At 53.0% G+C, this 26,892-nt stretch overlaps 1 protein-coding gene across 3 annotated transcripts in view; it reads left to right on the top strand.

Annotated features, from left to right (window-relative positions):
* Positions 1 to 26,892, top strand: part of COL27A1 (collagen type XXVII alpha 1 chain) — a 142,337-nt gene that overhangs the window by 22,684 nt on the left and 92,761 nt on the right. For all 3 annotated transcript variants that reach the window (XM_064490441.1, XM_031450269.2, XM_031450271.2), the window contains exons 5-12: positions 1,817 to 1,870; positions 11,311 to 11,364; positions 12,513 to 12,566; positions 21,665 to 21,709; positions 22,288 to 22,341; positions 22,769 to 22,813; positions 25,751 to 25,804; positions 26,719 to 26,763. In XM_064490441.1, coding sequence (XP_064346511.1) covers positions 1,817 to 1,870; positions 11,311 to 11,364; positions 12,513 to 12,566; positions 21,665 to 21,709; positions 22,288 to 22,341; positions 22,769 to 22,813; positions 25,751 to 25,804; positions 26,719 to 26,763 — 405 coding nt within the window. The remainder of the gene's footprint in view (positions 1 to 1,816; positions 1,871 to 11,310; positions 11,365 to 12,512; positions 12,567 to 21,664; positions 21,710 to 22,287; positions 22,342 to 22,768; positions 22,814 to 25,750; positions 25,805 to 26,718; positions 26,764 to 26,892) is intronic.

The following is a 26,892-nucleotide window of genomic DNA, read 5'->3' on the forward strand; positions in this document are numbered from 1 at the left end:
TCGTTTCTCTGCAAGGCAGTGGCTGGAGAGGGTGGGGAGACGGGGGCGGGAAAGCAGGAAGCCCCCACCTTTACACGCTGCAGATTCTCCAGCCCTCCATCTTTGGGGCAGCTAGGGGCACCAGTGGGGAGAGGTGGTCACTCTTGACCTCGCCTGGCACGGTCCACGCCTGGTTCTGGGGCACTTGACGTGAGGGTCCCCTCCTCAAACACCCTCGTACAATTCAGGCTGAGCTCTGAGGTTAGATCCCAGGAGCCCAGGCTGGGGTGAAGCTCTGAAGTCTTCCAGATTCCTTAGAGACCATGAGTCCCAGGTATTCATGGAACAGATGGGGAGACTGAGGCTGGAGACAGGGAAGGCTCAGAACTGGAACGAGGTTGCATCTAAGGGCGAGGAGACAGTGTTTGGTGACGTGTTGGGAAGGGGCTGGAGGGCTGATTATTTTGGAGGTCATCCGTGACACCATTATAAATCCCCCGGGCTGAGTGAGCTTCTGAACACTGGTCTTTCTGGATGTGGCTGGAGAAAGGGAGGGTCCTAGTTCAGGCATCGAGGAAGAGGGAGGTGCTTCGGGCGGAATGTGACAGGCTGCAGCTGGGAAGTTGGCCTCGAAGAGGGAGGAAGGAAGCAAATTCATACACAACCAGATGAGTCAAATGGGGCCAGGGACGAGGGCAGTGTGTCTAGAGGCTGGGGTACCCTCGAGATGCCTGTCTCCACCCCCAATGCCTCAGAGTATTCCTACTGGACAAAGACCCTTAGAAAGTACTTGACTCTTAGGATTTTGTTTATGTTACTGGGCTCAGGACTCTAGCCCAGGGCCCTTGTGGAGAAAGTGGACATAAGGCCCCAGCTGTTGTAAGGGAGATTTGAATATGGTCTGGGAAAATCCAGTGCCGTGAATAAACCTTGGACTTGAAACCAACAAACTGGGTCCCGGCCCTGGCTTGGCCACTACGCTGCTGTGTGACTTTGGCCAAGGCTTTTGACTCTCTGGGTTCAGTCTTCCGAGCTGCTTCATGGTCTCTGGGGGACCCTGTAAGCTCAGAGCATGTAGGAATCTAAGGGAGAGCTCTGACTGTGTGCTGTGGCCACAGGAGAGATACACCTTTGTTCAGAGGAGGCCGAGAGCTCCCTTGACTGAGCTCGCAAATCCATAGGCTTACACAAAGTCCAGTTGGGGTCTAAATGGTGGAGAGCTTCCCTTAAGCAGGAGGAGTCCCAGAAGGCTCCCTGGAGGAAGTGGCATTAAAGCCAGACCTTGAAGGATGGGGTGGATTTCAGCTGGAGGGGATGGACAGGAAAGGCATGCAAAATGATGGAACAGCATGGCAAAGGTGATGCGGAGACGAAGTACCAGACGCAGTGCAGGGAAGCTAAGTGTGCTTTGAGCCCGAGGAAGCAAGTGTGGAAGGGGCTCATGGGGCAAGGGGGAGAGAGTGTGGAAAGGTGGTAAAATTCAGAGGTTAAGGGCTTGTGCTCTGAAGCCACACATCTGAGGTTGAGATCTAGCTTTGTCCCTTAGCAGCTGGGTGACCTGAGAATGGTATAAACCTCTCTGGCATCACTTCCTCATCTTCAAAATAGGAATCACGGTAGCTCCTACCTTGTGGGTCAGTAGGATAAAAGGAGATAATGCACGGAGAGTGTTTAGTGTGGGGCTGGGCATCGAAGGAGCCTCTCTGAAAGCAGGCTGCCGTGGCCACACTGCTGAGACTCGGCTAGTGGAGAAGACACAGCCGGAGGAAGGAAGTGCCGGGCCCTGCTCTAGGGAGTGGAATTTTTCTCTCATTTCTTTTTTTCTTTTCCATTTCAGGGTCCTCCTGGGCCTTATGGAAATCCAGGCCTCCCTGGTCCACCTGGGGCCAAAGTGAGTATTTGCTGTGGGATCTGGACGAGGGTCCATGGAGTGGATGCTGGGGTTAGGGCTGTGTTTGAGGAACTTCCTTTCCTTGAAGCTCTTGGTGAGAGGGCCTCAGGGTCACTGTGGAGGATGCATATTTGGGCCACAAGCACTCCCTGAGTGCCTCCCAGTGAGGAATTAGGAGTTTAGCTTCTGGTGGGGAGGGGTTGGGGGGAGAAGGGCAGCTGGAAACTAGGGCCCTCAAAGGGAGCAGGAAGAGGGGTCATAAGACACACCCTGGGGAGGCATGTCAAGTTTTGAGGTGGAGAGGAACACGGAAAGATCACACTTGAGAAAGATCCTTGGATGCCGTGTGGAAGATGGACTCAGGGTGGGGACCAGAGCAGTCAGGAGGACCTGGGATGATACAAACCCGCATCGTGTTGTGGGAGGAGGGGAAGCGGGTGCCTTGACAATGTGGAGATGAGGCAGAGAGGAGTCAGGGATGGATGAGAGGAGAGAGATGCTGACTCCCTGGTGTTAGTCTAGGTGACCAAACCAAGGAACCCAGTAGAAGGAATAAGACAGTGCTGCCTCTGGGAGCCTGTAACACAGCCAGGCGGAACTGATTCATGGGCATTCTGAAACTCAGGAAGGCTCTGAGCTGGAGATAGAGCCTTGGGAGGTGGCCAGCACAGAGATGCCACCTCTGGACTTTAGATGAGACCAGAAACCCGAGTGACTGGTGCTCGGATGAGTGTGAGGACTCCAGCCCTGGAGCGCCGCCAGAGAACAGAGCTGTCCAGGGCAGTGCGTGGAGTGAGAAGCACTCTGAGGGACCAGCCGTATGCAGGTTACTGGGAGAAGTCTCGATGAATGGCTGGAGAAATAGGAGGAGGGGAAGGAAGACGCAGGGTCAGGGAAGCCAAGAGCACAGCAACTGTGCCAGAGAGTGTGGGGAGGCCAGGAAGGGCACAGAGGCCACCCAGCCTGTCAACCGTGGGGTCACCAGGTGAAGAGCACCGCTGGGCTTTGGTTGGCCCAAGCCCAAGGTCCTTCTTTGCTAACCCAGTGACAAAGGTCTCGTAGCCCCAGCTCATGCAGTGATTGACAGCTGAGCATCCTCCAAAGGCCAGTCCTGACTGCTGGAGCAGAGCTCCTCCACCTGCCGGTTTGTCTGGAAGTTTGGGACAAAGGTGCACAGGCCACCCTGGATGTGTGACAATATGGCACCCGAGCGCTGGCGCAGAGCCCTTGTGCAGAGCTGCAGGAGAGCCTCGCCTCAGCCCCTGTAGGTGTGTGACTATGGCCAGGGCTGGGCGGGGTCCTTCCTTAGAGGGCAAGCACAGAGGCCTCAGGCTCGGGGGCCAGCAGCTGCCTGGAGGTACCCTGGGTTTTAACAAGACACACACACAGATGATAATATTGGACCCTTACTGTGTGCTTGGTGCTCTGGATGCACTTCATGCAGCCTGTCCAGTTTGATTCCTAGACAAAGACCTAATGAGATGGTGGAGATACTGCGCCCATTTACAGATGGGGAAACAAAGGCTCAGGCAGATTAAGACACTGCTCGGAACTGGCAGTGAGACCAGCCCCCATGGGTCAGGCAGAGAAAGGGGAGCTCTTTGGAGACTTCCACTTTGCAGAGGCCCCAGGTCTCCCAGGCCGTGGCTACATCAAGATGCTGAGGGTCAGCAGCTGCTTTGATTGCCTGGTTTGCTCAGGAACACGTCCTTCTTGGCCTGCTCTGGACCTGCCTGGTCTTTCCCGCTCCCTCCCGCTCCCAGACTTGACCCCAGGCTTCTGTGGCAGCAGATGCGCCATCAGCTTCTCCCCAGGCCATGCTGGCCCCATGCGGCAGGGCCTCAGCCCTAGTCTGGCCTGTAGCCCACTCCCATCCTGCCAGCAGATGTGCAGAGGCAGGACGAGGACCTGCCAGCTGCTTTCCCCTCCATTTTAAGGAACAACTTTGGGTGTGGGGAGGGAGGCTCAGACCGAGCAGGTGAGTCCCCCCGCTGCCCCACAGGGCTGGGACCTGTGGACTCAGGGCCTCATGGACAGGCTTCCAGCTTGCTCCTGTGTAAACAAAGAAGGGTGTGGGCTCCAGAAAATACACCTGAATTAGAACTTGTATAAAATGCCAAGGGGAAAAGTCATGCCCTTTGCCTGGACACTTGGCTGGGAGGCTAGACGGGGAGCAGAGGTAGACCCAGAACAGGTCAGTTGGATGGGTGGCCCCAGTCAGCTGGGCTTGGGCCCCGGGATGCTCTTCATCTGTGGCATGGCCAGGACAGGGTTAAAGAGAGGCTCTTCCGGTTGGAATTCCTGACTTAGCTGAGACTGGAAGAGAATGTTGTGGATCTGCAGGAATGGGTGTGATTCTGGGGAGAGGGTTCTCACTGTTTACCAGATCCTTTGGGGGCCTGGGAGGTGACCTGGTGGGACTGTAGGGCTGGCCTCCTCCAAGCCCTGTGCTGGCTCCTCCTTTTCCGCATGGCGTTGGCTTCTAGAACCACATCTGGGGCCACCCATCCATTCGTCTTCCTTCAGTCAACAAACATTTATTGAGCACCTACTATGTGCTGTTGATGGCAAAATTAGACAAACAGGCAGGGCCTGCTGTGGTGGCAGGGATCCTGCCCTTTGTCTGGGTGGGTCCCTGTGAGGTCATCCTGCACCATATTTATTGAGCCCGTGGGAGCTTTTGGCCTTCTGAGTTGAGAATCCCCCTGCCAGACTAAGGATGGGAGAGACCGGTGGACTGAGAAACCAAAAAGAGGAGACAGAGCAAGGGTGAGAAACTTCATCCCGCTGTCCCAGGGGAGTGAAGACCCAAAGGGCCAATGACTTGCAGTGACCAGCAGTGGCGGGGCTGTGTTTCTTGTCCTGGGGTTTGCCGGCCAGAAGACACTCGTCAGGGCTCCAGAGCTGGTACAGGCCAGAGCCAGGCTTCACTCTCACCTGCCTCCTCCAGAGCCCAAGGCTTTCCCCATGCACCACATACCCATACCTCCCATGTTCAGATCCATCAAGAAGAGGGTTCCTCAGCTCCCGCAGGGAGTCAGGATCAAGGGCGTTGAGAATGAAGCAGAGGCCAGAATCCTGGGAGGATGGCATTAGCTGCCTGTGGAGGCCCAGCATTGAGTCATGTGTCCAACCGACCATGGTTGTAGCTGCAGGAAAGCGCAGTGGTTAAGAGCACAGACTGCAGCCAAATGGTCGAAGTACACATCCCAGCTCTGTCACCTCCCAGTTCTGTGACTGTGAGCACATTATGTGAACTTCCCATGTCTCAGTCTCCTCATCTGGAAAATGGGATAATAAGAGTAGCTGCCCTCTCAGGTTGTCATGAGGTGTAACTGAGTTAGTTACTCAGAGCAGTGCTGGCCTGTGGCAAGTGGTCAGCTGTTGGCATGTGCAATGGGCACAGACAGGTATGGTCCCTGCCCTTGTGGAAAAAAAGCTGATCACACCATGGAAAAGGCTCCACGTGAGAGGTACCTGTGCTCGGAGACCCCACAAAATGGCAATTGGTCTGGTCTGGGAGGTGAGACCCGCCTTCCTGGAGGGTGGGAAGGTTGAACCAAGGTCTGAAGTGCAGATGACCAGGACAAGGGGCAGGAGGAGGCTGGGGAGGGCAGCAGGCCTGGTGGGTGTGACAAGACTTTTGGACTTTATCCAAAGAGCAGCAGGAAGACAAGAGGTTTTCAGCAGACATGACATGATCAGGTGGAGTTTGCGAAGGCCACTCGAGCGTTTTAAGAAGCTTAGTTGATGTTCAGCAGGGTGAGGGGTGGCCAGTGAGGAGACCTCGAGCTGCCCCAGTCGGGTTGCTGATGCTGGACCAGGTGAAGTCAGACGGGATTCAGGGCTGAGGTGGGGGTAAGCAGCTCTGGGCCAGAGGTGGGTGGGGCTCCACCCGTGCCTACCCTGGGCCACAGGGCACCTGGCAGCTGGCCACCGCATCCCTTCTCTGGCCTGCATAGTTTGCAATGAATTACCCAGGATGACCATGGGCCCTCGGGTACCTGGGAAGGATGGGCAGGCAGGAGGGGCCGTGCTTAGTGACCCAGGTGACTGCTGGCAGAGCTGGTAGAAGCTGAGGTGGAGTCAGCCCTTAGACAGTACTCTTGGGCCTCAGGCCCCAGCCTACCTTCCCCCTTCCTCTGATGACTGAGATAGGACATGGTCCTTAAAGAAAATGTGGAAAAGTCTGTAAAGTATCAAGAAGAAAGACGGCTTCCTGTAGTGGCCCTGCCCAGTGACAGGCATTGATGGTATATTGAGCAGCCTCTGGGCCAGGGACTGGCCAAGAGCTTTACGTACTTTGCAGGGCAGATGTTAACACTCCCATTTTACAGATGAGAAAACTAAGGTCCAAAGTGGCTAAGTAACTTGCCTATTTCTGATAAGTGGCAGAGATAACATTCGAACCCTCTACTGCCTGACTCCAGTTTTAGCCGCAGGGGAATTCAGTTCCATAGCTCTTTAGCCTTTCTCTGTGGATTAAGCAATATATATTAATCAAGATACATACATGCATACACACACACACACACACACATATATATATATATACATGTATACATACATGTGTATGAATAATTTAAAATATGCCTTGCATAAGTGTTTAGCTGTTATTTTATTAACAATTGCCTTTTGGAAAGATTGAATTGATCCATGCCACTGCTAGCATTAGAGGAGGATGTTTGAAAAAGATCATTCATTATTGCTCTCAATTCACTTCGTTGCATCGATCATCTATGAGAAGAATGTTTTTCTTACATTTGTTTTCTATTCACATTTCACCATATATGAATTTGTTCATTTTGGGGGGTTGTCTTTTGTTATTGATTTTTTTTAATTGAAGTATAATCAGTTTAGAATGTTGTGTTAATTTCTGGTGTGTTCTTGATTTGTAAAAATTATTTGTGTTTATATATTGAGGCTTACTAAGGCTTCATCTACCTTACAAATATCTTTAAGTTTACTGTTTGCCTATTAAGAGTATTCATGATAATTTTCACAAATGGAAGTGTTACCTTTTTTTTTTAACTAACAATAATAGCTAACACTTATTAGGAACTTAATAACATGTCAGATTGGAGATAACTCTACCATATGTAAGATGTATGGGTTTTTTTTTATACTTAGACATTTCTTTCCCATACTAAGACAAGATCGATATTTATTTATATTCCTAGTCATGTCATAATATCATTTGTACTCTTAAAATTTTAAACCATCTGGAATTAATCTTCATGGGATGGGTATGAGGTATAACTTTATTTTCCCCCCAATAGTTGACCATTTATTAAATAACTTTTCCTTCACTGACTATTATATGATAGACCAGGGTCTATTTCAGGCCATTCAAATATGTTTCATTGCTCTGTTTGTATATTTTTATGCTAGTAAAATGCTTTTTTATGACATTTTTTATCTTTATACTGTGTGTCTCCCTCCTCCACTTTTAAAAAATAGTTCTGGCTATTTAATCTGTCAGATGAACTTTATGCCTATCTTAATAATTTCCTTTAAAAACTCTCTTGGAGTTTTTCTTGGAATTGTATTAAATATGTTTATTAATTTATGAAGAATTATCATCTTTAAAATACTGTTTTCCTGTCTAAAACCATGGCATATCTTCCCATTTGGTTGAGTTTTTAAAACATCTAATAATAAACTACTAGAGTTTTTATTGCATAAACTCTGCACATTTGTTACTAAGTTTGTCCTTAGAAATTTTATATTTTTGTTCCTGTTATGAATGGAATATTTTCCCCATTATATTTTATAGCTGGCTTTCAGCTATTGAAAAGAACTATTCACTTTGTATATTTGTACTTTTTGTGTTTATTTTATAACCAAGCCCTTTACTGAATTATTTTATTAGTTCTAACAGTATTTCAGTTACTTCTCCTGGATTTTCTAGAGAGGCACGCATAATGTTTGCAAAAAAAGGACATATTTTTGTCTCACTTTCCTCAAAGGTTAGATCTTATTTGTTTTTCCTGCCTTATTGCCGTGGCCAGAACTTCTAAACACATGAAATAGTAATGGTGATGGTGAGAAGCATAGTGAATCTTCAGAGAACCTTCCAGGGCTGGGGCCAGATCTGACCTAATCCCAGCCCAAGAGCTGTCTCTTGAGACTCCATTTACTCATTTGCTCATTTGAGAAGTATTTTTATGATGCCTCTTCTGGGCCAAGCCCTGTGCTAGGTCCTCAGAATCTTATTATCTTGCAAGAGATAACTTACACAGGGGACTTCTGGCCCAGAATTTTTCAGTCCTTTGTGGTTTGTTCCTTCTTTGTCTGAGCCCTTCTCAAGTCCTCATAGCCCAAAGCCTTCTATTCTCTCCACCTCCCAACCCACCTGCAGGAAAGAAGCTCATAATCTCTATTCCCGTTGTATTTGTAGTATTTATTAAGATATAGCTTCTCAACCATCTTCTAGTTCTGCAAGGCTCTGTTAACTAGTCCAAAGTCTACTGTTCCATACACAGAGAGGGAAAGGGGCGTTGCTCAAGGTCACACAGAGTTATTGACTAAAGAGCTGAGTCTGGCAGCCAGGTTCTCATGACCTCACCAAGGTGTAAACAACTAATTAGACCTTATATATTCCTCATATCTCTTACTGGAAAATTTGCAGGAGTCTGGTTGGGAAGACAGAGAGTCTTCTTCATCCCAGAAGGCACACCTTTAGCTGACTAAGGATGTCTTGAGCATCCTTGGAGCCCAAACTTCATCTGGCTCCCACCTTGTCTTTCTCCAGCCTTAACTTGGCTGTAACTCCCTTCAGGGATTCACTCTCAGTCTAGGTCAAGTTCTCCCTGACTTCCTCTCATACTCTACGTATCACTGGGTCATTGTTTTTCATCTGCAGTGTATTGAAATGTAAAGACCTGGGGCTCCAGAAGTGGACTTCCTGAGTCTAAATCCCACTTGTATAACTTTGGACAAATAACTCACCATCTCTATGCCTTAGTTTCCTCATCTGTGAAATGGGGATAGTGATCATTGCTACCTCATAGCTTTATGTGTCAAGGGCTTAGAAGAAAACTCAGTAAATGCTAGTGCAGATTATCATTACCAGTCTCTGGCGACTCCCTTTAGAGGGCCCTACAGGCACGAGCTGTGTCTTGATCCCACTGTGGTATCCTCTGTGCGCATTGCGAGACGTGGCTCTCAGTAGATGTTCAGTGAGTACGTGTGTTTGTTGATATTGTACCCGGGCAGGGATTACATCCCAAACACTGTGCTGGCTGCTGAGAATGCAGAGAGAAGTCCATAGGAACTAAAATGCCCCAGATACAGACTCTGGGTCTCAGTTTCCCCTTTTGTAAAATGACAGAACAGGATGCATGAAGGCCCACCATGAAAGCATTTTAAGCCCAGCTCCTCTGTTGGCTGCAGACTGAGGTGGGCAAGGGTGGGGCGGGGAGAAGCTGCTGTCCTTTTTTGGCCATTGGAATCCTGGGTAGCCCTGGGCCTGGCCTTGCACATGGACATAAAAGGCATTGGAACGGGGCTTGTGAGCAGCCGAGGGTGGGAGAGTGTCGGTGAGGGGCAGCTGCGGTGGGAGGTAGTAGATCCTAGAGGCAGGTCCTGCAGAGGTGACCTGGAGGGGCCCAGGTGGACAGAGAACTGGGGTCCTAGCAAGGAGGGAATGGCTTATAGCCTGGGGCAGCCGGAGGTCGTGTGGGAGAAGCATCCAGGCTTCCCATTCATAAACAAGTGCTCTGGAGTCAGATAGACCAGGGGCTTGGACTTAGTAAGACCTGACACCTTTTACCTACGTGCCACCCCAGGCTGTGACTTGGCCTCCCTGAGCCTGGCCTTGGTCCTGCGGCGCAACAGGTGGGTGTAAGAGGACTAACGAGGCGCTGTGTTGAGTGGGCCTGGCCAGCTCTGGGCGCTCGGTAGGTGGGCAGTGAAAGGCGCCCCTCCCTCTTTAAGACTCTGTCCTGTTTGGAATGCAGTGATTTCTTGTGGAGAGTGTCTGAGTCAAGATTTGGAGGGTCTGAGTCCTGAGGAAGAAAAGAACCAAATGGGAACTTATTAAAGTTGGCCAAACCACCCCTCCCAAGTGTCGCATTAACTCACTGGCTCTTTGCCATGAATCTGGGATGCCAGTGGGTATGTGTGCATGTGTGTGTGTGTGCACGTGCACGTGCGCTCGCGCATGCGCGCGCAGGTACACATGCTGTGCAGCCCCCGTGATAAAGGTGAGAAACCGAGGCTCAGAGAGAGAAGTGACTTACCTGAGGTCCTACTGTGAGTCTGTCTCTTCTCCCCAGGTCTTCTGACTCAGTACTTAGCTTGGAGAGGGAGCTTGGGGGTGAGGGTGAGGGACAAGGGTCAGAGGTTCTTGGAAGGTGACATCAGGGGGACTGACTTTCCAGAGGACTGTCTCCTGAGTAATTTGATCAAGTTGGGCCAAAAAGCCTGGCACAGCCGGGAGCCCTCTTGAGCCCTGGAAGAGACGTGGCTGGCGGGCCCTTTCCTGAACACGTGCTCTCAGGGGTCCAGATCCTTGTGATGGGGATGCTCCCGTATGCTTGGCACAATGAGTGCTTGTCTCTGACCGGGGACCCACTGCTTGCCGGTTTCTCCTCTGTTCACTGCCTATTTGAACTTGTCGGGTCCCAGGATGTCCCAGAACACAGAGCTATGAGTCACAAATTCAGAGTCCTTATCTCAGCTCTGCCAGTGCCTCAACTTGGGGCCCTGGACAGTCCCTTTCCTCCTCTTGGCCTCAGTTTCCCTGAATGTGTTATGGGGTAATAACACTTCCCTTGCCCACTTCATCAGGTTATTCTGGGAACCTAGTGAGGTGAGGGATTTGTGAAGGGCTGTACACAGAGGAGTGGCTGTTAGGGTACTGGCCCTAGGCAATTAGAGATGGTGAGGTGAGAGCATTAGGAGACAGGAAAAACAAAAAGAATCAGGCCTGCCTCTGTGTGAGCCCCAGGGGAACATGTCACCTGTATGGGGGGCCCAGGCATCTACAGTTTGGTTGGGGAGGACATAGTCAAGCTGTATCTTGAGAAAGTTTATGGTTTGGCTAATGATGACTGGGGAGTGGTCTTCTTGTTGGGGGTGACTGCCTGAGGCAGGGCCTGGCCGAGGAAGGACTATGGTCAGGGGATGGGCAGAGGGACCCCATCTGTAGGTGGGGCTGGTGGAAGGAGAGCCAAGTCTGGACAGGATGGCTGGGACCAGGTGATGGAAGACTTGGGACACCAAAGGAGGAGTAGGACTTTGTCATCAGACGAGGTGGGGATGTACGGAAGGTGTTGGTGCAGGGGAGTAATGGGATTGGAGAAGACCCTGTGGAGGAGTGTGAGCGGGGTGGGTGGGAGGGCATCTGATTAGGGAACAGGGATTTGAGCAGAGTTGGTGGGGAGACATCCTCTTTAGACGACTCGGTGGCCAAAGTGGAATTGTTTTTGTTTCAGGGACAGAAAGGGGACCCGGGGCTCTCACCAGGCAAGGCCTACGATGGGGCAAAGGTAGGTTTCCAGGGACCCCAGCGCTCAGGGACGTTGCGGGGTGGACAGTAGGGAAACCGCTGTGCTCTGGGGTGAACCCTCCCGACAGAGGCCAATGCGTGACAAAGGCAGGAGATGGGAAGTAGAAAAGGACGGGGTCTGTTTTCTCCTTAAAGCCTTTCAGCTTTCCCTACACCAAACCCAAAGCCATTCACTTCTGCCTTCGGCGTGCAATCAGGAAGCCCGACAAAAGATGTTGCCTGTGGACACACCTTTGGTGAATGTCCTTTTGCCTAATGCTCTGAGTGGCTTTCTGCAGGGCCTGCTAGGTGACCCTCGGCATCCAGAAGCTTCTTGGTAGCAACATGCCCAGGAAGCTTCCGACAGACATTCAAAGTCCCCTCTGAGGTTGTTAGTTTGAGCAGACAGGTCTGTGGATTTTCAGGACGTGGGAAGGGAATGGGCCTGAGACTCAGAGCCGAAACCAGAAGGTTCTCCCGTGGAAGAGAGAATACTTAGGCCAAAGGATTTGACCCATCCCTGAAGTCCCCACCCCATAGGGGCCTGGAGGGAGCGCAGGACAGGCCAGGGCAGGAGAACCCAGAACTCCAGTTAAGGTTGTCCTCTGTCCCAGACATCCATATCATGGGAGGAATCCTCGAGACTGTCTGGTTTCCTTCTGGACACAACCCAAGAGCCCTCCTGACAGGCAGAACACTGCTTCTCAGCCCAGCCTCCTGTGCAGGGGGACTTGGAGGGGACAGTGCCTGTCGACTTCTCCGAGACACAAGTGGCTCGTCCCCTCACGTTTTAATGGGAAGTTTTCTCACTCAGCAAACTCTTACTGGGTGGAAACATCCCACCTGCTCCTCACTGGAAGCTCATAAGCCAGGCGGATGGGCCCAGCTTGCCGATGAGAAAACAGAGGCCCCAGAGGCGGGTGGCTTGCCGGAGGCAAGATCAAATGGAGCGGCTGAGTTAAGTGATGAGGGGGCTGGATACCCCACCCACTTGGCTGCCCCCACCCCTGCTCAGAGTCTCCTCTTAGGCCTCTACACCTCCAGGAATCCTGTCTGCAAACAACCGGCTGGCCTTGGGAGGTCACTCTTTAAATTTAAGGAGTGTCAGCTTCCGTTCCCCCACCTCATCCCCTTGTCCGTGTTTTTCAGGGCGACATGGGCTTGCCTGGGCTTTCGGGGAATCCAGGACCTCTTGGACGAAAGGTACACCTTGTTGTCAGTGCTTTGCCTTGCCTGGTGGGCTTCCTAGCAAGCAGGTTCTTCAGGCAGGAACGCTACATGCTGCCCGCTTGCCTGCCCTCCTCTCCCCTGCCCCGGCCCAGCTCCCTGGGGCACAGGGACGATGGCAGGAGGGGAGACACGTTTCCAAGTGTCTGTGCTTGCCTGGGGGCGGGAAGCACCTTGGCCTGGAGGAGGTCCCCCTACCATGGCTAAGGAGATGTGACAAGAAGTGGCTCTGGTTTGCTGTCCTTCCTCTCTGGGGCCAGTTGCTCCAGGGAGGCCATCCTAGGGGGCACTCCTGGTGGTGGAAGGCATATTGTCAGAGCCAGGGGGGCCCCCATGAGCCCAGCTCCACCTCCTACCGGCCACGTGACCTGGGCCTATGCGTCCCCTCTCTGAGTCTCAGCCCCCTCCAACCTGGGATGGAGACCGTCACCCTCCTCCCTGAGCCCCCTGGGGCTGTAAACCCAGAGGGAGACCTGGAGCATAGAGTTTGAGAGAGGTAAATCTGGTTCTACTCCCAGCTCCACCGTTTCCTTGCTGTGTGACCTGAGGCAAATCAGTAAACTCTCTGGGTCTAATATTCATCCCTCCCTGTTACACTGCAGAGAAATGCTCTATAAAAGCAAGGCCTTCTCTATACATTCTAAGCTGTTGTCATTCCATCCCCACTCCCATCCCTGCTTCAGTCATGCTGGGGGAGTTACCCCTCTAGTTGCTTTTGGGGGAAGGTCTGCCACTTTTCTAGATGGTGGGTCTCTGTCTTCCAGTGCCCCTGGATTCCTCTCCAGCTTCCCAGCCAGGGCACCCCATCTTTCAGATTCAACTCTAGTAGCGCCTATTTCAGGAAGCCCTCCTGGAACCCCTGCCTTCAGGCCAAGTGCCTCCATTCTGCTCAAGGACCTCTTAGGCCATCTTAGCTGAGTTATTTTCAGCCCCAAGTCCAGCCTCACCAACCAGTACGTGTAGATCTGGTTTGTCACTCTCCCTGCTAAGCCTAGCCCAGGGCCTGTGCATAGTAGGTGTTTGGGAAACGGAGAGGACCGTGCAGGCCAACGGTCATTTGCTTTTTGCAGGAAAACCTTCCATTGCTGTTGAGTTTTCCAGTAGATACATCAGCCTAGGGCCACGTCTTAAGCTTCCACCCTGGCTCCCAGCTGTGGCCACAGCTACCCTCTCTCTAAGCCATCTGGTTCTCATCTGGACAGCTTGGTATCTCCTGGCTCCATCCTGTCCATGCTTTAAGGGTCCTGTAGCACACAGGGACTTGGAGCATCATGTTCCTCCCCAACCCCTCCCCTTCTCCTCCACCCTCTGTGGCCAGAGCCAAACAGGCAGTCTGTGAGCTGGGGAAATTGGCCTTTTCTGGCTCAAGGGACGCAGAGGGACTCCCTCTCCCCACTCACTTCCCCTCTGGGCTCCAGCGCTTTCTGATGGATGAGGTGTGAGTGGAAAGTCTCCTTCCAGTCCCGGCTCATAAAGCAGCCAGTGGTGGTCTCGTTCTGCATGGGGGTAGGAGTCTAGCAGAGGAAGCAGGAGATGGAAAAACAGACTAAACTGGCTCCTGCCTGGGGTTCCAGGCCTTCTTGCTCTCAGCAGATGTCCAGGGAGGCCCAGAGCCCCCAGCCCAAAGGAACCAGCTCACCTGAGCAGGGAGAGACATCTTTTCTAAATTAAGAGTATCATTTGGCAAAGCCACTTGTACCGAGTCCCTCTGGCCCCAGCCTAGGCAAACACAGAGGGGTTTGATTATGGCAGGCCAGTGTCACCTGCTCACAGAGGATGGTGGACAGAGCATAGGAGAGCTCAGGTCCTAAGGCAGGGACCGCTGACCAACGGTAGGGGTCAGGGACAAGGACCAATGCGGTGAGCGACCATGCCTGGAATTGTCACTGTTTATCAGCAGTCTCTCCTCCCACAAGCGTCTTTGGTGACAACAGTAGCCACTTTGCCCTGATCCTGTGGGGTGGTTTTTCTGCATCATCTCACGTTGGGAGCCTTGAGGGAGAAGGAACATCAGTGGGTGAGGGGGAGGGCAGCATCCCCTCTGCTCCTTGAATTTTGCACCTCAGAGGGACACCAGTAACCCTAGTCATTCATGTATTCAACAGAAGGGATTGAATGCCTGTTGTGTGTCAGACACTGAGCTGAATAAATGGACAAAAAGCCCTTTTTCCTCAGGGCCCGCAGTCTTGTGGGGAAAGAAGTCAACAGAAACAGTAAAAATACAAGGTGTTAGAAGCTGAAAAGGGCCATGGAGGAAGATAGGCAGAAGAAAGGGAGATTTGGTTTAGAGGTTACCACATTGACTAGCATGACAGAAAGGCTAACTGTCCCTCATCATATTCTTTCCTCACAGTAGCCTCCAGGAGTTAGGCAGTATTGTGCCCATTTTACAGCTGAGAAAATTGACGCCTAAATAGGCCTCATTCATTCATTCTTTGTCATTCTGTAAATAGGTACCTATGTACCAGGCCCTGTACTGACCCTGGTGTTAAATGCCAAGGACCTTACTGGGGGCTTGGGGAGAGGGACATCCACAGCCCCAGTTCTCAGCCCCACTGTGCATGACAACCAATGGGGAAGCTTGCCCCCCCCCACCAAAGGGGTTCCCATTCAGTTGGTCTGAGTGGGACCCAGGCACTAGATTCTCATGTGCCGCCAAGACTGAGAGTCACTGCGTTCTTAGACATAGCTTCCAGGGTCACTAAATGGCAGAGCTGGGGTTTGAACTCAAGTCTTCTGACCCTCAGGCCCTTTCCCTCTCCACAATGCTGACTGAAACAGCTTCTTCAATAAGATCAGGGCCATGAAGTAAAAAAGAGCCTCCCCACCCAAGGCTCCCTTCTCTGCCTCTGCCTGAGATGCTTGCTGAGGGACTTTGCTGAGCTGATTCCTGAGGGCAGGGCAGGTGCATAGACCAGGTCAGACAGGCCTGCATGGAATCCCAGCTCTGTCCCTCTCTTGCTGTGTGAGCTGGGGCACGTGGCCTCAGCTGCTCCATGGAGTGGTTGGGAGTGTTAAGGAAGATGCTGTATTCCCAGCACCCAGCACGGTGCTGTCACGTGGTAGGCGCTGCGGAGGTAGTTGTTGAGTGAATGAATGAATGATCATGATGATAACGAAGAAGCAGCACTGAAGAAGATTGGTCCCACCAATCATCTTGCTTAGTTACCGGTTAACCACCCTCTGCTTGCCCAGAAGGCTACCGCATTTGCACCTTGGGAGGGCGGAGTCCTGTGCTGTCCCTAGTCTAACCCTCCTGCCTTCTCGCCCATGGAGCAGTGCTTCTCAGCTGCCCCCCGGGGAACAGTTAACAATGTCTGGAGGTATTTTTGGTTGTCACAGCTGGAGGGGTGGTGCACGACCAGCTTCTAAAGGATAGAAGCCAGAGATAGTGTTAAAGATGCTACAATGCACAGGGCAGACACTCCACCCACAGCCAAGACTCATCTGGCCCAAGGTGTCAGTGATGCCGAGACCAAGACACTCTGCTGTATAGAAACCCTCACTCCATCCAGTCCTGTGTGCCCTGGGCCTTCCTGCCTCCTTGCGTTTTCTTAAACTGAGCCCACCCCTGGCATGGTCTCTCCTCCTCACTCATCTTCACGTATCTGTCCCTTGATTCTGTTCTCAAGTGCCATGTTCTCCAAGAGCATCTCCCCAGCACCTCCAGGCAGAAATCATCTCTTCTCACACCAGCCCATTTCCCCAGCATCTTTGGGACTCTGCACTTTCTGGCTAGTAGGCAACTCACTGGTATCCTTGGCACATTTGTCAGACTGGAGCAAGTACCCGGAGCACCTCTTCATCTTTGTTACCTCATGTGGGGCTTAGCACCTGCTCTGTGGTCCCACACCTCCCTCACTCCCTTGCCTATGGCTGACATCATTAATTGTTCTTTCTTGCCAAGCCTAATACAGCCTCAGAATCTTTCTTAACACATCACCCCAGATAGACATGACTAATGGAATGAAGTTGGTGCTCAAGTTGAAACTTCTTCCTGGCTCCTTCCTGCAGCCCTCACCTTGTCCATGAGCCCTCCCTATGCCACCTGAGTTGGCCACTGTCTGTGAGAATCTGTACTAATATGGGAGGGCAGAGGGGGTCATTTGGGGATGTTTTGTGGGGGAGTGTGACTGGGGCTGCTTGAGATGATCTCCTGCCGTTCTGCAGAACTACCTGGATGGAGCACCCTCAGTTCCATACACCACCCCTATGAGAACCTTCTCTGGGCTCCCCAAAGGCTGAGCTGCTCTGGGCTTCTGGGGCCCAGACCCCCTCCATTTCTGAGTTCCACTGCCCCGCTGCCCTCCAGCAGGTCTCCTTCAAGTTTCAGCTTACACAGCGCCGCCTCCTCCAGGTGGCTGTCCACACCCTCCTAGCATTCAGTACTTCTTTGTTCCGCTTTGCATGTGTTTAATGCCGACATCCCCTTCTAAAAGGTAGGAAGTGAGTTTGCTTTGTTCACCAGTATATTCTTAGTGCTAATACAGGGTCTGACTCATTGCTGGGGCTCAGCAAACCTTTGAATGAATGAATAACCGGATGAATGAATGAGCCACACAGAAACCGTACCTTCCTGCCCTGACCTGTCTCAAGTACCCACCGAGCAGAGTTTGGCATCAGATGCCTGGCTGCATTGTGATGGACTGTGCTTTTGGACAAGCCACACATCTCATTTCAGAATCCCATGATTTTTGAGCCAACAGGATGCTTTGAGAGGCCAGCTGGGGAAACTGAGGCCCAGAGAAGAGCAGAGATTTGGCAAGTACCGTGTAAATGACTCATTCTGCCTCCCGGCGTGTGTTTCTTCCTCGCTGACCCTTTCTGTTAAGTGGGGCTCTCTGTCCCGCTGACTGCCTGGGGTGGCCGGTGGGCTGCCAGTAGAGAAGTCCAGTAGGAAGGCTCGTGGAGCGCTAAGAAGCATGGCAAGTCCCATTTTACTGGGAGAGAAGCCGGGGCCTCGTCCAGCCTGAGGTGGAGCCTGCGGGATCAGCTGAAGTCTAGGCGCATATTGGTCCCCAGGACCCCCAGGCAAGGACGGGACCCCCCTCCCCTCCCTGCCCAAAGCCCAAATAGCATCCCAGCCGATGGGGAGACTGTCTGCAGCAACAGTGAGGTGATGTCTGGTTTCTTCTTGAGCATTGTAAGCAATGATTAATCTGGCTCCCAAACCAAAATATAGCCCGAGTTCTATTATAAACACGGTCCTGTGGAGACCCGCCTGCTGGGCAGCCAGACGCCCCTTGCAGACTCCGTGGTCCCTGGAACTCCCCCCGAAGCATCTGTTCTCCACTAGTAACAGTCAGGCACTGATCACCCATGGGGCAATCACTGCCCATGGGTCCACCTTGAGGTCAGTGCCCGCCCCATAATTGCTGGGGCCCTGGAGAAGGTAATGGTTTAGATTCTTCCAAGGCCTGGGGCCCTGTCATTTGAAGCTGTTTGGCTGACCCCAGCTTGGTAAACACCGTCAAGGTGCTTCCAGGGAGCATGTGAACCTCCCCCCAGCCCTCACCTCATGCCTTGGTTGTGCTCAGCCTTGATTGTTCCCGGCCAGCTAAGAGAAACAGGGTTCATGGCGATGTTCAAGGCCCTTCAGGGGTCCATGGACTGGGGATACCTAGGAATTGTGGCCTTCTGGACAAAGCACAGCCCAGTGGGTCTGGAGATGTGGGCAACAGTCTGGACTTGGCTATACCTTGCTAAGTAGCCTTGGGCAAGTCCCTTCCCCTCTCTGAGCCTCAGAATCTCATTCTGTCTAATGAGAAAAGAGGTTGTCAAATTGATGGCTTAGGTCCCTTCCAGCTCAGATGCTCCAGGGTTCACGGTGCTGCAGTCACCTGTAAGCTCAGACCTGGGGAGGTGGGTCAATAAGAGGGTCTTTCTAAGGTGGTCCTGTGGCTCTTCTAGGTGGTTCTTGGGTTTCAACAGTAGGTCTCATCCATGATCTGGTGGTTAAGGACATAGGGATTCACAGCTTGCTTCCCTTGGGAAGCTGTGTGACCTCAAGAAAGACTCTTTACCTCTCTGAGCCTCAGTTTCCTCATCTCGCAAATGTGCATGGTAATTCCTACCTCCTGGGGTGACTGCAAGTTGTTGATGAGTGGATATATTTAAGGCTTTAATGCTGGGCCAGGCATAGGGCAAGTCACTGTCCATGTCCCTGGTGGCCATTTGTTTCCTTTTAGCTATACCTTGAGTAAAGAATTTACTTGAAATCTCCTGGAATTTTACTGGCAGTTCTGCTAAAGCATTGGTTTCTGTCAGGCATCTTTGTGGCTGAAAAGAAAGCCAAAGGAGTGGGTGATGCTCAGAGGCTCCCCGGACCCCTTTCATGTGTCCTTGCTTCATTATTGCATTGGCTCTGTTATTGCATTGAGGCAGGCAGAGGATGGCAGAGTGAGCTCAGAGAGGGTGATTGCCTGTGCCGAGTCACACAGCCTAGAGCTCAAGGCTCCATTCAGCTCTAGGTGGGGAAAGGCTTTGATTGTTCTTCCTCATCTGCAGGCTTCAAGTGGAGAAAGGATAGCGATGGCCATTATATGCATCCTTTCCATGGCATGTCCTGCTCAAAACCCTCCTGTGGTTTCCTACCATCTTACCGCCTGGCATGCTCTGGCCTCCTGCTTCCTCTCTGACCACCTCACCCCTCTGTTTCTCACCCCTCACTCCTTCTGCTCCAGTCACATGGGCCTTGTTCTTCCTTGAGAACATTCTTGTCTCAGGGCTTCTGCACCTGCTATTCCATCTGCCCGGAATGCCTTTCCCCAGGGAGCCAGCCCTGTGTCCAGCTCCCTCACAGCATTCATCTCTGAGCAGCCTCCCTTGTCTGCCCACCTGCGGTCACCACCCTCCCCAGCACTGCATCCTCTGTCTCCAGCTCTGCTCACTTTTCTTCGTAGCACTAGTCCCTGCCACACATTATCTCCTTCTTTAATTTTACTTTTAATTGTAGTAAAAAACACATAAACTTTACCACCTGAACCCTACACGTGCAGTAACGCTAAGTATATTCACATTGTGTGCCATCCATCTGCAGAATTTTTTCATCTTGCAAAACTGAAACTCTACACCCATGTAAACAAACCCTTGAGGCATTACCTTTTATATTTATTTGTTTATATTTATAGCTTCTTAATTCGACTGTAAATGCCGTTAAGGCAAAGGATATTGTCTTCTTGTTCATCCAATGCCTAGAATGGTGCTGGAGTATAAAATTTCAGTAAATGTTTGTCGAATGAACGAATGAACTATAAAGACTATGGTAGGAACACCAGCTAGTCTTTACCTCGCCCTTGAATTCAATGCCAGATACTGTGCTAAGTGCTTCACACACATTATACCACGCAATCCATATGCCAACCCTTAAGATCCCCATTTGTAAAAGAGGAAAACCAAGGCTCAGAGAGGTGTCATCATTGGCCCCACGTCATCCAGCCAGACAGTAGTGAAGCAGGATAGGAATCCAGATTTATCTGAAACAAGAGATCTTAACCACTGCTGGCTGTGGCCTGTGCCTCAGTTTGCCCACTGGGGAAAAGCGCGCATGCCCTAGGTAGAAGAGTCTCACCCAGCTCTGTTGCATCAACCTCATGGGCCCCAGATTTGAGATGTAATCATAAAACTGAGCAGTCGCAAGGCGTGAGTAGGTGCAAAAGGAATGCTTGTAAATTCTCCAAGCCTCTTGGATCAGACCAATTCTACTGTTTATGATTAAAGTCCTGCTTTCTGGGGGTGTGTTGGGGTGCTGTGTGTGCCTGTGTGTGCCTGTGTGTGTTTGTGTGCATGCATGAACTATCCGTGCCCGGGGTGGTTGCAAGGCTCTCCGTGTGGCCTCAGGTGTCAGAAGGGCCCAGTGGTAAGTATGAGCCTGCTGCTCTCTCGCAATGGGACTCCGGACAAGTGGCTTCGGTTCTCTGAGACTCAGTTTTCTCCTCTGTAAAATGGAGACCATGATCCTTAACCCCCATCCCCCACATCTCATAAAGGCTGGAGGATGTCATATGGGTGTAATTCTGTGTAAACAGCGCTGTGTAGAGGGAGCCCACAGACATCGTGTGTGTGTGTGTGTGTGTGTAGTCTAAAGTCTCATTTATTCCCCTCTGGCGGAGCCCTAGAACTCTTGAGTTTTAGAACATCAGAGCTAAATGGGACTCAGAGTTCTAACTCCCTCATTTGAGGTCCAGAGAAGGGCAGTAACCCATCCAGAGTTGCACAGTAAGTCACAGACGGTCACAGAACCGAGTGCAGGGCTCCCCACGTGGGGGGCTCTAACAGAGATCAGTGTGGCTGCCCATCTGATATGAAAGCCCCCTGTTCTGTCTTATTTCATAACAGCCCTAAGCTCATGGAAGCTTGAAGTCTGGGCTTTCCCTTCAGAGGGCTCCTCACTTTTATGAAATGACCCAGCTGGTCATCCCCAGCACCACCTGAAGGCACACACTCGTTTTGATTCTCCTGACCTGGAGACCTGGCCTTGGACCATGGTAGCTGGGCCATGGGACAGAGGGTCAAGGTTGGTACTGGGATGGCACCAGAGTCCCGCTCAGTCAGGCCTTTGGGTGGCCTCGTTCCCCCTGGAATCGTTGCTGGGACTAGTGGGAAGAAGGAAGGCAGCTATTTTGGTTCATATATTCAGTCAGTAAGTGTGAGATCTTTTACGATAGGGGGCTACTGAGAAGGTCCCGACAGGAGATCCCAGCGTCCCGTGGTGGTTGAGCACAGCCAGACCTGAAGGCCCTCGTCAGCCCACGTCTCCACTGAGAAATCCCTCCATCGCTCCTTCTGACGGTCTCACCCTCTCTCTGGAATACTGGTGATACAACATCACCCTCTCAAAGTTACTGTGCCTCACTTGGCTCACAAACCCTGCCCAAGGAGTGAGCATCCCCTGATGTCTCTCGGTTTAAGAACTGTTGATGGCAGAGAGGAAGCCGTAGGAACCCTGATGCACACGTATCCATTCGGGGAGTATTTATTGAACACGTGCTACATCCCCGCCGCAGTGTGTGCAGTGCTGAAAAGGCAAGCCCAGATGTGTCGTCCCAGCCTGATGCGGTTTCTTCCCCCCACAGGGACACAAGGGCTATCCTGGACCGGCAGGGCACCCCGGAGAACAGGTGAGGGCGCGGCTCCAGCCCCTGCCTGTCCCTGGCCTCCTCCCCAGACCTGCTCCATGAGTGAGCCCCAGAGCCAGGCGGTTCTGCCTCCCATCCTGCTCGGCCCCCACCCTACCCCATCTCTCCCTCAGCCACATCTGCCCGAAGGGACTGGAGTCCAGGCCGACCCGGTGTTGGCATGAGCCGCTCAACTCCGGTTAGAGCCATGAATAGCTGGCCTGTTCCCGGCGATGTTAGGGGATATTATACACGCCGCCACGGGGTTTGCAGGAATTTTGGCTGCCTCGGCCCAAGTCAAATAGCAGCCGCTGCCAGCGTGGGAGAGCCAGCCAGGCCTCCTCAGCGCTTTATTCCTGGGTTGTGAGCATGGGGGGTTTGTCCCTCCGAGCTGGTCTGACCGGTTTCCCTGAGGGGTGGGCTTGGGGGCCCAGCAGACCCATGGCTTCCCCTTCCTCCCTCTTCATCTCACATTCCTGCCGTCCTCTCTGTCCATTGTGAGCCCCAGTCTCCCACTGCCACCCACACCTGCAGCTGGGCAGGGTCTCTCCTTTCCTTATGTTTCTCTTGTTCCTTTGCAGGGGCCACCGGGACCCGAGGGCAGCCCAGGGGCCAAAGGTTACCCTGGCAGGCAGGTGCAGTATATGGCTTCTGGAAGCTCTGTGGCCGTGGTGGTGTGGAGATGGCCACGGGTGCCCCAGGTGGAGGGAGGCAGTGGGCTGGGGGCCGAGCTGCTCCACCTGCCGGGTGGGCCCTGAAGACATGGCTGTTCAGGGTGCTGCATCCAGGAACCCTCCCTAAAGGCAGCAGGGCCAGGATGCTCAGGAAGAAACAGAAGAAAGAGGAGGTCTGGGGCTGTGGGGGGCTCCAGAGGCTCCCCTCCGAGCCATCTCCCTGGGGCCTTGGGATAGCTGGGGGCTCCGTCTGAAGACCAAGCGTATAACCCCACTCCCATTCTACAGAGGGGGCACCTGAGGCCCAAAGGATTCAGGACTTGCCCTGGGTTGTTGGCAGCAGGAGAATGTCTCCATATGTCCTTGCCCCTCTGTCTTTGTGTTTCAGGGGTTACCTGGACCGGTAGGAGACCCTGGCCCCAAAGGCAGCCGAGTAAGTAGGACTTGGCAAGTGCCACACAGCTGGGGCCCTGGGTGGGTATTGCTGTCCCTCTGGTGGGCCTGGTGGGAGATCAGGGCTGTAAAGCCTCCACCCAGTGTTTGCTGAGGGGCAGGGGGGCCAGGCCCTCTGACCTGAGCGCTCCCTGAAGAACAGAGGAGCAGCAGGATGGCCGTGTGGTGGGGGACCTTTGAGTCAGGTGAGCCAGCGTGGTCCCCATGGCTGGCCAACTGGGCAGCAAAGGTCTGCTGGGGTCTCAGCCACCATCTAGCTGCTATCATCAGGCATTTGCTTGCCATGTCCCCTAGCACATCCCAAGTGCCAGGGAATCAAAGTTGGGCCCACTTTGTCTGTCCCTGGAATCCTCAGAGGCTTTTCTCCTGCTCCCTGCTGAATGCTGAGGGCACCACCCCTTTGGGAGGGCAGTGCTGCCTGATGGGTGAACACTGCGCAGGCCTGGAGACTGAGGGAGCCTCTGCTTTCCCTCTCCTTCGAGGCTTGGCTACAGACCCTGAGTAGCCAACAGCCTCGTCTTTCCAGTGGGAGTGCTGTTCATTCCTACCTCTAGCATGGTTACGGGGATACTAGGAATCTGGAAGCAAATTCTGCTGAGGACAGGTCACCAGGTCTGGGGCTCCCAGCTGGGCTCTGGGGCAGCAGAGAAGGTTCTGGGTGAATTGAATGGAGATAGAGTTTGGAAGACTAAGATGTGATCTGGTGGATGCCTCTCTTCTGCATGCAAGGAAATGGGGTTCATGGTGGGGACTCGAGGGCCCCAGTTCACACAGGATGCCTAAGGTGGAGCCGGGATGAGGACCCAGGTATTTGGAGGGCTGGGCTCTCTGCCTCTCAAAGAATGCTCAGCAAGTGGGTCACACAGTCCTGGGTTAAGCCAGGTCAGGTGTGACGTGTCCTCTGCTCCCGAGCCAAAGCTATTTATGGCTGCAGTCTCAGCCCTAGTCCCTGGAACTGACCGGTGGCTGTTAGGAAAGTGACTGGGAGGTGGGGAGAGATGGGTGGGCAAGTTCCCCAGGACGTGGTGATGAGGGTGATGGTGGTCGTGGTGGTGGTGACAGGCAGGGGCTGAGGAGGCCCCCGTCCTGGATGTTGGACTTCCCTCCCTCCCTTTCTCCAACTCTTCCCACAAGGTGTGGCCCCAGAGGGGCCGTCTGAGCCCAGGGAGAAGGTCTTCCCAGTTCAGCCCTGGGGTCTCTGATCTGCCAGGAGGATGGGAGGAGTGAGACAGGCTGATGGCATCTGGGGGCTACTTGCTGTTTGCCATGCTGTGGCATCTTGAGGCCACATGTGGGGAGAGAAATGGTCTTGCCCCAGTACAGCCCTCTCCAGGGTCACAGTTCCCTGGGCAGCCTGGGTGAGCCGGGCTGCTCCAGCTGCCCTCCCAACCCTGCCACCACCCGGCTCATGTTGGTGAAGCAGGCTGAGCTCAGGCTTGCGGGGCAGGGCGACTGACGTTGAGACCTGCTCTGCCGTGAACCTGCTGTGGGATCTTGGGCGTGTTCCTGGACCTCTCTGAGCCCATTTTCTCACCTGAAATCTGGGATATAAGCCCTGCTTGGAAGGATCAGTAAATGTCACTTGTTAAGAGCGTGCTGAGAAGGAGGCTCCATGATCTCTTGACCTTCTGGGGAAGGAGAAAGGATTGTGAGCCTACGCTGGTTGCTTGTTTGTGGAAAGCAGTGTAGCAAAGTGGTTAGGAGCCTAGGCCCGGGATTCAGATGACTTGAATTCAGATACCATGTTCTACCACATTCCTGCTGTGTGACCTGGGCAAGTCACTTCACCTTTCTGGACCTCAATGTTCTCACCTCTACAGGAGGCTGACTAATGATTCCTACCTCCTAAGGGTGTGGTGAGGGCGCGTAAAGGCACTGATGCCTGCGGAGCACTGAGAAGTGGGCCTGGCACATGGCCTGCACTCAGTAATGTTAGCTTTTATTATAGTTAGTATTAAGTCATTTCACAAACATTTAGAGGGTACAGATTTGTGATAAGCACCCTGGGCTAGGTCCCTGCTCTTGAAAAGTTCCCAGGCTAATGTGGACATGAAACGTGGACCCAGATAATGAAGATACAGAAGAGAAAGTGGTAAATCTATTAAGTGAGGTGCAAATATGGTGCTGGGGTGGAGGGAGGGGGGTGCTTCTGGTTTGGGGCATCAGGGGTGCTTGCCAGAGGAGCGAGCCTTAGAGCTAGGCTTGGAAGCATTTGATCTGCAGTTGTGGGAAGGGGATGGGTAGAGCAAAGCAGGGATAAAGGCCGGGAGGCAGAAAATCAGGTGCATCTTAGGCCGGTGGACTCCTCCCCTAGCACCCCTGCTTTCTCTCCAGAGTTTCAGTTTCCTTTGTTCAGTGAGGAGGAGGATGGCCAACCTGCAGGATCCTTGGGAGGGTTGACTGCAGTGGCACACATGTGCTTCGCAGGACGCCAGCACGCTGGGGTGGCAGCTGCTGTTTCTGCTGTCACTCGGGAGGCCAAGGGTTGATGTGAGCCCCACATCCAGGGCCTTCGAGGCCTAGGAGGAGGCACTGCAGAAGCCACAAGCACCCGGCAGCATCCCTGGGGGTGGATAGGACCTGGTGCCACCCTAGCATCTAACCCAGCAGAGAGTTTCCTTCCTGCAGGTCCCGGAGCCCCCGGCGCGGGGCGGGCCTCCCCTGCAAGCGCCCGCGCCCTTCCCTGGCGTGAGGGTATGTGCCTTTGGACTACATCGTGGAAGCCAGCACCATGCAGTCCATGGGCATATACACTTGCCTCAAGGCCTATGTCATCGAGGAGCTGCTGGAGCCACCACTGCCGCCAGCGAGGAAGAGGAGCCGGGGCACGGGAGGGCAGCGAGGCGGGGCCGGGACAGGTCGGGCCAGCCACAGCTCACCACTCGGCCCCTCTGACCTCCCACCTGCTCTTTCCTAGGGCTACATTGGACTCCCAGGACTCTTCGGCCTGCCAGGGTCCGATGGAGAGCGAGTGAGTATGCTTTTCTTTGTCTACCTCCCACCCATCCACCCACCACTCTGCCAGTGCCGGCCTGGAGCAGTCAGTCACAGAATCCCTCCTGGGGGAGGTGCTCTGGAGTAGAATAGGAGTCTGCTAAGGGGACAAGTCAAGGCAGATGCCTCCCAGACACAGGGAACTGCGTGTGCGAAGTCAGGGACATATGCCAACGTGGCAAGTTTAACAGCACGGTCAAAGCACTGAGTGTGAGGCGGAAACAGAGGGAGACAGGCTGGAGGGAGCACCTGGACGAAGTTATACGGCACTCAGGGGCCGAGGTCAAGAAAGGGACTCTATCCTAAGAGCATGAGGAACTTGTAAAGGGATTTCAGCAAATGAGAAGAAATGGGCTCATTTCACATTTCCGATCAAGTGTCTGCAGATTACAGCCCGAGTGCCAGATCCTGGCAGGCACCTGTTTCTGGAAAGCTTTGCTGCACACACCACACTCATTTGCTTCTGTGTTGTCTGTGGCTGCAAAAGCTCTCGGTACAGGGACTGCATGGCCCACAGGCTTCCGTACCTTCCTCTCCGTCCCCTCCCCGCCTGAGCCTCTGCTTCGGAACTCAGTTGTCATCTCATCAACAAGCTGGGTAAAGAGAATCTTAGGGAAACAGAAGGAGCATTTATTGAATATCTGCTGAATACCCGGACACTAGGCGTTTTCCTTAGGGATCTCCCCAGCTCAGGTCATCTGCAGGCCCCAACCCTGTAGTGTCCAAGGGCCATCCATCTGATGTGCACCTAGCTGGCATCTATTGTGTTTGTGGATTGGATGCCAAGACCTCTGTGACTCCCTCTTGTGGGTGGCTCTGGGGCTGGTTTGGGGCACACTGGTTGTTTCCTGCTGGAATCCTGTCCTGACCTCTTCCCTGTTTCCCCTACAGGGTCTGCCTGGCGTTCCTGGCAAGAGGGGCAAGATGGGTAGGCCGGTAAAGATTTTCCGTGTCTATTACGCAGATTCTATGGGTGAACCTGACCTCCCACTGGCCACGAGGCCCCGTCCACCCGTGGCCTAGGGGTTCTTTGCTTTTTTCTGCTCAGCCCTTGCTCAGCTTTGA

This window comes from Camelus dromedarius, chromosome 10 (assembly GCF_036321535.1).
Source record: "Camelus dromedarius isolate mCamDro1 chromosome 10, mCamDro1.pat, whole genome shotgun sequence".
Classification (NCBI taxonomy): Eukaryota; Metazoa; Chordata; class Mammalia; order Artiodactyla; family Camelidae; genus Camelus; species Camelus dromedarius.